The 10,908-nt window shown below is 36.0% G+C and overlaps 4 protein-coding genes across 4 annotated transcripts; 2 read left to right on the forward strand and 2 right to left on the reverse strand.

Moving 5' to 3' along the window:
* The first annotated feature begins 1,429 nt into the window (after positions 1 to 1,429).
* Positions 1,430 to 3,227, forward strand: LOC133336696 (CXXC-type zinc finger protein 1-like). The gene is made up of 3 exons (XM_061544977.1): positions 1,430 to 1,467; positions 1,571 to 1,692; positions 1,757 to 3,227. Exons 1-3 carry the CDS (start codon positions 1,438 to 1,440, stop codon positions 3,225 to 3,227), a joined length of 1,623 nt encoding a protein of 540 aa, XP_061400961.1. The 5' UTR covers positions 1,430 to 1,437.
* A 1,253-nt stretch (positions 3,228 to 4,480) lies between these two features.
* On the reverse strand, positions 4,481 to 5,701 carry LOC133336695 (phosphatidylinositol 5-phosphate 4-kinase type-2 alpha-like). Its single transcript, XM_061544976.1, has one exon. It carries the CDS (start codon positions 5,699 to 5,701, stop codon positions 4,484 to 4,486), a length of 1,218 nt encoding a protein of 405 aa, XP_061400960.1. The 3' UTR covers positions 4,481 to 4,483.
* Positions 5,702 to 8,587: 2,886 nt separating this feature from the next.
* On the reverse strand, positions 8,588 to 9,823 carry LOC133336693 (adenylate kinase 8-like). The gene is made up of 4 exons (XM_061544974.1): positions 9,725 to 9,823; positions 9,412 to 9,607; positions 8,998 to 9,320; positions 8,588 to 8,761 (listed from the first exon to the last, which is right to left on the reverse strand). Exons 1-4 carry the CDS (start codon positions 9,821 to 9,823, stop codon positions 8,588 to 8,590), a joined length of 792 nt encoding a protein of 263 aa, XP_061400958.1.
* Positions 9,824 to 10,347: 524 nt separating this feature from the next.
* LOC133336694 (beta-lactamase-like protein 2 homolog) lies at positions 10,348 to 10,901 on the forward strand (the record flags this gene model as incomplete). Its single annotated transcript, XM_061544975.1, has 3 exons — positions 10,348 to 10,466; positions 10,520 to 10,686; positions 10,816 to 10,901. Coding segments are annotated over exons 1-3 (372 nt in total), but the record flags the coding sequence as incomplete, so codon positions are not given.
* Between the last annotated feature and the right edge of the window lie 7 nt (positions 10,902 to 10,908).

Raw genomic sequence — 10,908 nt, forward strand, 5'->3', positions numbered from 1 at the left:
ACAACAAAACAAATCTCTGAGGTGTTGCTTATATTATGGCGTAATTTGTATGACAGTTGGCATGAGAGCAAAGACCAATGGCAGCCATGGAGGTTTTTGAATGGAAACTCGTTTTTAGGGCTTTATTTTCAACAAATTATATAACATTTTGCATTTTTTAATTATTATATGTAATATCTGCTTAGCGAAATTAAGAAAATCAAAAATAAATAAATCCTATACAATGTAAACGTACTATAATGTGGCAAAAAGTTCTATAGACCATGTCGTTTTTCCATTATGAATACAAGAATTAGATTTTTTAATTCTGTTTATATAGAATTTTTTAATAGGAAGAACCACATAACAGGCCATTCGGTAAAAAAAATGCATCCGGACTCCCCAAAAATTCCGTATAATGGAGGGTAACGTTCTATGGGAGATATCCTAAAACTGTGGACCGATATAGATAATATTTACTAGGGAGATTTAACACTCAATGTGGACAAAATTGAAGCCAATTCAGTTAAAACCGTTTCCAAAATACCTATTGATGGGAGTAACTTTCTATGGTGGCTAACCTTAAAGCAGTGTGCACAAGACTGTCCAAGAACCATGACATGGTTATCTGATGAATGACTATCAAACAAGAAAAATGTGGGCAAAACTAGGGCCGGCCAAAAAATCGGATAACAAAATTAAATTTTGATTCAAAATGATGTTATAGGAAAAAAAACTTTTTTTAAAGTGGAAGACTCGAAAATGGATATAGACGCATGGTTTTTTCACTAAAATTGCTAAAGTTGTCCATAGAATCATACTATCAAATCGACAAACAATTTGGCATGAACAGATGTACACAGCTTAAATGAGAATTCGAAGTACCAAATTATAGATAATTGGATTAAGAAAATGGGCTCAAATTGGCCAAAATATTGGATAATAAAGGGATACATTTAATAGGACCGATAATCTTTATAATACCGAAAATTTTGAGTTACCGATGAAAAATTATGTATGTAGAATATGCGGTATCCGGTGAATATTTCCAGATGTTGCATTAACCAGAATATTTCCTTCTTCTTATCCCATAAGACTACAAAATACCAATACCAGTGATATTTAGTTCATCCTTCCTGTCTCCTGTTGCTTTTTTTCGATTAATTTTTGTCTAAACGCCCTATTAACAACGACACAATCACTACTGACGCCGTCAACAAACGCCAAACGCCGCTATTTAGATTTACTTCTCTCTCACCTGCTTAATTCGTTCGCCTAATGTTGACGTTTACTGACTGACAGACTAGTTCTTTCTCTCTCTGCGTTAATGGTTTCCCCCAGCTTGAGATAGGTAGTTTTTTTTTGATCAAATTGGAATTGTTTTGGTTTTTAAATAGTGTGTGCAACTTTCTTATATTTAACAAAAAAAAAAACAAACAAAACAGGAAAGAAACAAAAATGAGCGAAAGAAAGAAAAACAAAAAATCGGTAAGTACTCCCAAAGACTGCACTCACACACAGTCACAACGAAACTGAAAATCAATGACTGGTAAACATTTCTGTTGGTCTGTCTTTTGTTTTCTTTTTGCAGAAGGAAGAGATTGCCAAGGAGTTTGATTTGCCCGAACGTAAATCGAAAATAGCCACCATCATGAAACAGGATGGCCAGGCGTATTGCATATGCAGGACCTCGGATTGCAGTCGATTTATGATGTGAATATTTTGGATGAGTACCATTTAAATGGGAATTCTTTTTGAATTGTTTGTTTTTTTTTAGTTGTTGTGATGGCTGTGAGGAATGGTATCATGGTGATTGTATTAACATCACGGAAAAGGAGGCCAAACACATAAAACATTATTACTGCCAACGCTGCAAGGAGGAGGATCCCTCCTTGCAAACGGTGTTCCGTGTGGTACCCGTGGAGAAAACCTCAAATCCCATGGGCGCAGCAGCAGCAGTTGCGCCGTTGGAAACGGAGAAACGCAAAAAATCCAAAGATTTAACGGCTAACAATGAGTTGGCTGGTAGTGGTGGAGGTGCTGGTGGCACTGGAGGGGGGAAAACAAATACCAAGGTGAACCTTTGTGGCACCTGTGAGGGTTGCCGCACACCCAATTGCAATGTTTGTGAGGCTTGCCGTATACGGGTGGGCCACAAGCCACGTTGTGAGAAACGGGTTTGCTTGGTGCAATTGCAGGCGGAGTTAACGGGCCAAGTTCCAGCACCACGCCCCACCAAGGAAAGAAAAAAGGCAAAACCCAACAAAGAACGCCAAAGGAAACGTAAACGTTCCCTCACCCCCGAAACATTCAACAACCCCGAACTGGAAGGTATACGCCAATGTTATGGCCCAGGCTGTAGACGTAATGCTCGACCCCAATCGAAATATTGCAACGATGAGTGTGGTTTGAATTTGGCCACGGCAAGGATTTTCCAAGTTTTACCACAGCGGGTCCAGGAGTGGAATCTGACCCGATGTCGAGCCGAGGAGGAGAATAAAAAACAGCTCGATCAAATACGTTCCAAGCAGTCGTTGGTACGTTTCGCCCTCGCCGAGTTGGATAAACGCCACCAGGAGCTGGATATGGTTGTGGAGCGGGCCAAACACAGTACCCTTGATCCCAACCTTAAGGAACACAACGACATCGAAGACGAACAGTCAATGTATTGTATCACCTGTGGCCATGAGATTCACTCACGCACCGCCATAAAACACATGGAGAAATGTTTCAACAAGTACGAATCTCAGGCTTCGTTTGGTAGCATCTTTAAGACCCGCATCGAAGGCCAATCGATGTTTTGCGACTTCTATAATCCGGCAAGCAAGACATATTGCAAGCGACTGAAAGTTTTGTGTCCGGAACATTGTAAAGATCCCAAAGTTAGTGATACGGATGTGTGCGGCTGTCCGCTGGTGTCCAATGTCTTCACGCCGACGGGAGAATTTTGTAGGGCACCGAAGAAAAGTTGCTACAAACACTATGTATGGGAGAAAATACGTCGTGCAGAAATCGATTTGGAACGTGTACGACAATGGTTGAAGATGGATGAGCTGCTGGAACAGGAAAGGCAAATTCGGCATCAAATGGCCTCAAGGGCTGGTGTGTTGGGTCTTATGTTACACTCCACCTACAATCATGAGGTGATGGAGGAGCTATGCCGGCAACAACAGCAACAATTGGCGGCCGCCCAACAACAAAAACAATTGCTGGAAAAACAACAGGAAATGCATATCATACAGCAGTAATAATAGGGAAGGGGGGAGGCTACTCCCCACATAACACACAATATTATCACTTTGAACAAAAATATTTTGATAATCATGATGGTGGAGAAGAAGAAGCAAAAACAAAAATAGAAGTACATTTTTCAATCAATCAAAAACAAATGTGATTTAATTTTCTAGCTGATTCAGTTCTAATGGACTTCAAAATAAAACAAACAAGGAGAATAAAAACAAATCAAGGAAATTAAAACAAAAATTATAATAATAATGGGAAGTATTTAAATTTCAGGGGAAGTGGTTGTATGAAAAAAAAAAAACCGGAACTCCTATAGGGGAATTTAATCATCAGCCAAAAAGGCGTGGATTTTTAAATAATATTTTCTAGAGGTCCATCAGCCCAAACAGGCGTGGATTTTTAAAGAATATTTTCTAGAGGACCATCAGCCCAAACAGGCGTGGATTTTTAAAGAAAATTATTTTAGGGGACCATCAGCCCAAACAGGCGTGGATTTTTAAAGAAATTTTTTTTAGGGGACCATCAGCCCAAACAGGCGTGGATTTTTAAAGAATATTTTCTAGAGGACCATCAGCCCAAACAGGCGTGGATTTTTAAAGAAAATTATTTTAGGGGACCATCAGCCCAAACAGGCGTGGATTTTTAAAGAATTTTTTTTAGGGGACCATCAGCCCAAACAGGCGTGGATTTTTAAAGAAATTTTTTTAGGGGACCATCAGCCCAAACAGGCGTGGATTATTAAAGAAAATTTTTTTTAGGGGACCATCAGCCCAAACAGGCGTGGATTTTTAAAGAAAATTTTTTTTAGGGGACCATCAGGCCAAACATGCGTGGATTTTTAAAGAATTTTTTTTTTAGGTGACCATCAGCCCAAACTTGCGTGGATTTTTAAAGAATTTTTTTTTTAGGTGACCATCAGCCCAAACTTGCGTGGATTTTTAAAGAAAATTTTTTAGGGGATCATCAGCCCAAAAGGCGTGGATTTTTTTTATACCCATTAACAATTAAAATTTAAGAAGTTTATTGTTTAATTTTTATTATTTATTAAATATGTTTACTCATCATCATCGCGCTTAAAGGTTTTTCTTCACTTCACTTTCTTCTTTGTTTTGTTATTTTTATAATAATAATAATTTTGTTGTGAGTTGTTTTTTTTTTGTTTCTTGTCGTCGTCGTTTTTTGTTTTAAGTTATAAATACAGTAAATAAGAGTAGTAGTTGTAGTAATTTTATACGTTACATTTACGTTTTTTTAATAATTCTTATTCTATGGCCTTATCCATGAAATCGAGAAATCTTTTGGCATACTGTTCGGGATCGCATGTCGATATACCATCCACGTTACTGCCATACTTGACCGTCTTGGCAGCCTTCGCGGCCTGCTTCTTGACGCCATACTGAGTCAACACATCGATAATGGCAATGAAATAAATCTCACGTCTCTCTTCAATACTGGGAATTGCATACTTGTCCACCTCGTACACCACCTCCTTGTACTGGGCGCATCGTGGCGAATCTGGGGGCGTATTGTAGGTCCATCGTTCACCGCTGTCACCCTCCTCACTGTCACTGTTCTCGCTGCGTCCGGCAGCACTTTGCGGGTTACCACCCTGCAACTCCTCCTCCTCGGCCCGGACACAGTCGTGTAGGCCCACCAGCAGTGAGTAGTCCATTATGTGTAGTTTTGTCAGCAGTTCCACATCGTTGGTCAGCACATCCATAAGTTTCTTCTTGGCCTCCTCGCCAATTTCGATGCGTACCTTTTGCTTGATGAAATCATTATCTTTATAGGTTGGCAATGGCTTTTCCAATTCCTTTTCGGATGCCTCGCGGTCTACGGTGCTGCCCTTCAGATCGAACTTCTTGTGTATGGTCAGGCTGGAGCTGAAGACGTTGCGCATCACACCAAAATAATACTGTACACTCTCCACGGTGATGCGGTACATGCCCAGGTATTGGGGCAACAAGGTGTTGCCGTGACGTTCCACCACATAGGGGTGGTACTGCTTTAGAAATGCATGCATGCGTTCGATTTCCTCCGAAGTCAAACTCTTAATGATGAAGAACTTGTTGTAGCTCTCGTAGAACTGGGCGCCAGATTTGCCCGATGAATCGATGCGTACGGGCTGGGAACGGGTCAGCGATTCGCGATAGTCCACATCGTCGACGCCGAAACGTTCGCGCAAATTGCGAAACACCAATGGACAGTATTCCTTAACCTTAAAATGCGAGGGCATGTTCTCCTTGTTGAACAAGTGATTATCGACCTTAATCTTAGAGTAGGCCCGGAAATCATCCGGCAACAACATCACAGGTATATTCACATGGCTCAGCTCGTTAATCGTGTGATCTATACCCCACATCAGGACACTGAGTATGGGCTCATTAGCACGGAATAGCTTAACCTTTTGGTGTTTGACACGAAAGTGTTTCTTTTTCAGTATACGTGGTTCGGACGAACCTGAACCTTTCTTATCCATGTTTTTCGTCGGGTCCTACACACCAACGAGTATAGATTTTTCAAAGTAAACCGATTTTTTTCTTTTACACCACACCACAGCACACTCTTTTCTTTGGTTTCTGCAAAAAGCAAGGCGAACAAAAAAACAACGGCGGCTGCTAACTACAAACAATTATTTCCCGTAATGTTCTTTCAATTAATTTCTGCAAAAATCAATGTTTATTCGTGTCTTGTTCTGATCTTTTCTTTTTTATTCTTGTGTGTGTGTTTTTTTTTCAGTTCTTGATTCGTTTACTGCGGGCGGTAGTAAATCCTGCGAGAGGTGTTGTTTCTTGTTTCTATTGCTGCTACTGCTGCTGCTCATCCATTATTTTGCGTATATATTTCTTTGCGTTCTCGTTTTTTTTCCTTTCTCGATTCTCTTTTTCCTCACAAGTAAAAAAAAGAATTCTATATTTTTTTGTTTTTTACATCAATTTTTTGACGTTTTATTATGTGTGGTTGTTCTTCTATCAGCTGTTTCTCAATTAAAATGTCTATAGAGTAACGTTCTCTCTCTCAGTCACAGCAACAACGAGAAAAAGGAATAACATGAATGACTAAATGAAATGACACAGTGTCACGAGAATGAGTAAATGAAGTAAATGAGTACAACAGTACCGAGATGCCATTGCACTGAGTTTATAAATAAACAACAATGGTCGCATTCATGTTGTTGTTGTTGGTGTTGTTGCTGTTAATGCCTACTTGCTTTATGACATGTTTACATTAAATAAGATTACAATCGCTAGGGGGGCCATAAAAATAGGTGTTAGTCATAGTAAAATGAAACGGAAAAGAATTATAGATAAAATAATAATAACGACGAGTTTGAAATATTTAAAAAAAAAGTAAGGCGATGTAAAGCATCAATTGTTTATTGAAAATATGTTGTTTATATGCATATATAGTGCTATTTTAGTTTGTAATGTTGCAAAATTTTGTTGAACATTTTCCAGTTTATGTTGTAGGCCTTAAAAAATATTTTTTAAAAAATCCATGCCATAAAAAAATAATTTAAAAAAAATCCATGCCATAAAAAAAATATTTTTAAAAAATCCACGCCATAAAAAAATAATTTAAAAAAATCCATGCCATAAAAAAATTATTTTTAAAAAATCCATGCCATAAAAAATAATTTTTAAAAAATTCACGCCATAAAAAAATAATTTTTATGGCATGGATTTTTTAAAAAGATCATAAAAAACAATTTTTTAATAATATATAAATATTATAATATATTATATAAATATTATAATTTCTGGAATCGAGTTCATCAGTTATCAAATAAATCTTAAACTTCGGTCAAGTGATCACTACTAATCACAATATAGATGTTTTCCTTAAGCAAAACCTAGCTGAATTATTTTGCTGTGCAAAATTCGACCCTAAGGGAACCTCTGTACATATTTTTAATTTAAAATAATTGTATTTATAGCAAAACCTGAGCTGAATTGTTTTTCCAAGGAAAATTCGTTCATAATAAAAATCTCATACGCAACGATATTTATTTAAAAAAAAATAACAGAATTTTTGTTTGATTATTATTTAAAATTTCATTTCATGATTTTAATTTAAAATTTCATTTAAATTTTTTTTATTGAAAAAGCAAAAAACAAGTCCTTATTTACCTACATAATACAATTTGAATTGTCTCCACTCTGTATTGTAACCATTTACCTCTCTCACGGCCCACAAACTGACAATTTCCGCATGCAAAATCACCTAATGTAAATCAGGCCTGATAAACCGTTACTTCATAATTTACTCCTTTTTAGCATGGCAAATCATGCCACTGTGCATGGTTGACAGCTAATAGATGAGAGAGACAGATGAGTGTAGTAGCAAAAATATAGAAAAAGAAGAAATGCAGAAAAAAATGGTCAATGAATGGTTGTGAAAAGGGAGGAGACCACCTTCCGTTATCTTGGGGAAAAAAGTGTGCAAAAATTTTACAAATTATATTTTCTGGGGAGACGTGATAGATATCAGCGCGCTGGAATATACAAAACGAGTCATGCAAAAACAAAATGTTTTTCCTTTGCTTTACTTAAGGCATTTATTGTTTACTTTTCTTATTTTCAAATTTAGTACGGAAAGAAAAGGTAAGAGAAAACGGCAAAATAAAGCAAGCAAGCAGGCATTGTTGTGGTGGGTCGGGCGGTATGTGGGTTGTTTTGTTGTATATACATATGCATGTATATGCAAACAACAGCTACAACACCAACACAAAAGTGAATGAGTAATAACCACAACAAAATAATGTTTGTGCGTAACATGACGTTTGGGGGGAATGAAAGAGTCTCACAAAAAAAAAAGAGTTTTGCAAGGGCGCGTTCGTCACTGGGAACAGCAACAAAAATTCCCTGAATAGATAATTTTAATGCTGATGAGTTGTTCTTTTGTTGACATTAAATTCTTGTCCCCCTCTCAAACACAAAAAAAAACCGTTTTGTCATAGAAGATTTAAATAGTATGTGAGAGAGAGAGAGAGCGAGAACGTCGCAAATTGTTGACAAATCATGTTTAAAAAAAATAGAGCAACAGGAATGTGTGAATAACGTAAATTAATTAATTGTTTTTTTTTATTAGAAAAAAATATGTAAATAAAGGGTCAGATAATGTCAAATTAATTGAGGTGCCATGGCACAAATATTTAGTTAGAAATTTTGTACAAATAATTGTAAAAAATAAGTTAAATAAAATATTATGATAATCATCTGTTTGCATTTGTTTATAACTCAGGAGATATTTTTTATTATAACCAAAGATTACAGATTAGATTTTTAAAATAAACAGATAACAAGAGTAACTTTTTTAATATTTGCACGTTGCTTCAAAAAATATTAATGTGACGTTATATAGATTATTTTTCTATTAGATCATGTTTAAATCCCATGAGATATGGTGTTTTCTCGATTAGTGATAACATCTCGGTTTTTACCACATTCGTTGGCTGTGAGGCATCTACGATAATAGTTTCTTGACGCTTCATGAGATATGATTCAATTTGTGGTTCTTGATTATTGAAAAAACGCATCTGGAGAGGATAGTTTAATTAAATTAAAAGAAAAACTTCAATGAATCAATTTAGATTTTATAAAATGGACGTGTCAGCTGATCTCTTGGTGCAATGAAATGTCAAATATCAGGCAGATGTATCAGCTGTTCTATTGGTGGAATGTGCGGGATTAGCTGATACAACTGAAACAATCTCGTGCTGTCAAAATACATTCCATATGATCAGTTTTTTTCAGGTCTTTAGCCAATTCTTACCTCCTGTTCATAATAATCACAATTTGCTTGCAATGTTTCTTTCATATTTGGCATATTTATAAGCCTTAGCATGCACATCTTTTCGGGACACCTTAAATAGACAAATTTATTGGGTGGTATTTTAAATCTCTCCATTAGTTCTTGAATATCTTGCAAAGTATGGGGAAAATTTATTAAAATCCAACCATGTCGCAAACAATCACAATCCAAAAAACGTCGGGAAATAATATTAGCCAAAGCATGCGATTTCGCCTGGCACTTATCATAATAAAATGCGCGCTGCAATTCTCGAGCCAAAGGATCATGAGGTGCCGTATCATCACCTCTTAAATGTTGATATATTAATTTTTCAGCATCAACTAATTTTTCAACATCAAAATAATATTTTAAATTTAATTTAAATATTTAACTTACTTAAAATCAAATTAAAACGTTTTATCAAATATTGGGCTTGTGTTTTCCGACCCGAACCATGCCTACCAAACATAACCACACGATATAGATAACGGGGTGTCATATTTAAGCTGGCCACCATACCACATTTTCCCCCCTTCAAACAGTCTTCATAAATTTCTGCAGCAATACGTTTAATATTTTTTGCAATCCATAACTGGGTATTATGGGGACGTTCTATTGCACATTCTATCAAAATTCTCTGAAATATTTTTTTTTTCAATCTCTACCCCATTTTTTTTACAAAATTTTATTAGAATATTGTTTGACATACCTTGGCGATTTCTATTATTTTATGTTTTTCAAAATAGACCATAACTTCGGCGGCAAATTCCAACAATTTGTAATTATTTTTATCCACAATGAAAGACATTTGAATGGAATTCTATACAAAAAATATTGAAATTTCACAATTCAAATTACAAAAAAAAAAAAAAAAAAAAAACAATAGAGAAAATATGGCAAATACAAATTACTGGCAACTTATATTCTGACGGAGGCAAACTGTTGACATTTTCCATGACATATTCATAAATCTGCCGCATAGGCGAATTTCTACAACAAACAACTGTTGCAGAAAAATATGTTGCAAAGGCAAAGCGATTCATCAAAAACATGATAAAACATGAGATTTTAATCCATCACTTTAAACAAAAAGAAAACGTTATGGTACCATTAAACGATCTATTGATCTCTATTACTTTTCTTTTAGTGTCAAAAAACCGATCTCTTGACCCCTATTCGTTTTCTATTTGAACCAGCTGCTAGATAGACATTTTTGAATTTGTTAAGAGGGGTGAGGTAATCTGTTGGAATAAAATTAATAAACAGCTGATTTTTTTATTGATAACAAAAACACCCATTCCAAAGTACATTGAGTTGCGGCAGACACCAATAATGGCTCTAATTCCGCCGGTAACACGTCTATCCTCTTCCATTATAAGAATTTTGGGATGCAATCCCGGTCATATGACATTACAGGGTACAAACACCTATCTCATAGGAACGGGTAAAAAGTAAGTTAATTGATTTATTAGAAATTACTTTGCAATGATCGCTTGTTTTTAAGGCGCATTTTAATTGATACTGGCGACCCAGATGTACCGGAATATATCAAACACCTAAATACCGTATTGAAAGAAGAAAAGGCGTCCATTGGTACCATTTTATTGACACATTGGCATCATGATCATGTGGGCGGTGTTAAGGATGTTTTGAAAATATGTGGTGATAAAGGTAAGTATTTTTGTTTCCCAATTTTTTTGTTATCATTGTGCAGTTCCATGTGTGTTGTTTTATTGCGATGAGGTGTCAAGAGGGTTTCATTTTATATAATTTTCCACTTTTTCTCCACAAGATTTAAAGTTAATCTTCATAAAGATTGCCAGGTATTCAAATTTCCACGTACCGATGCCGAAGATATCTGCCCCGAAATGCCTAAAGATATTAAAGTGGAAA

Source organism: Musca vetustissima, unplaced genomic scaffold (genome assembly GCF_032173495.1).
Source record: "Musca vetustissima isolate MV318-11 ecotype Yass unplaced genomic scaffold, APGP_CSIRO_Mvet_v1 utg8966, whole genome shotgun sequence".
Taxonomy (NCBI): domain Eukaryota; kingdom Metazoa; phylum Arthropoda; class Insecta; order Diptera; family Muscidae; genus Musca; species Musca vetustissima.

Excerpts from the sequence above, each read along its gene's own strand:
- LOC133336695 (XM_061544976.1), bottom strand. The coding sequence starts at position 5,701 with ATGGATAAGAAAGGTTCAGGTTCGTCCGAACCACGTATACTGAAAAAG.
- LOC133336696 (XM_061544977.1), top strand. The coding sequence starts at position 1,438 with ATGAGCGAAAGAAAGAAAAACAAAAAATCG. Across the intron at positions 1,468-1,570 it reads GAAAGAAAAACAAAAAATCG|AAGGAAGAGATTGCCAAGGA; the intron begins GTAAGTACTCCC and ends TTCTTTTTGCAG. Across the intron at positions 1,693-1,756 it reads GATTGCAGTCGATTTATGAT|TTGTTGTGATGGCTGTGAGG; the intron begins GTGAATATTTTG and ends GTTTTTTTTTAG.
- LOC133336693 (XM_061544974.1), bottom strand. The coding sequence starts at position 9,823 with ATGTCTTTCATTGTGGATAAAAATAATTACAAATTGTTGGAATTTGCC. Across the intron at positions 9,608-9,724 it reads AAATAATAGAAATCGCCAAG|TTATGGATTGCAAAAAATAT; the intron begins GTATGTCAAACA and ends CATAATACCCAG. Across the intron at positions 8,762-8,997 it reads GTGATTATTATGAACAGGAG|ATGCGTTTTTTCAATAATCA; the intron begins GTAAGAATTGGC and ends TATCCTCTCCAG.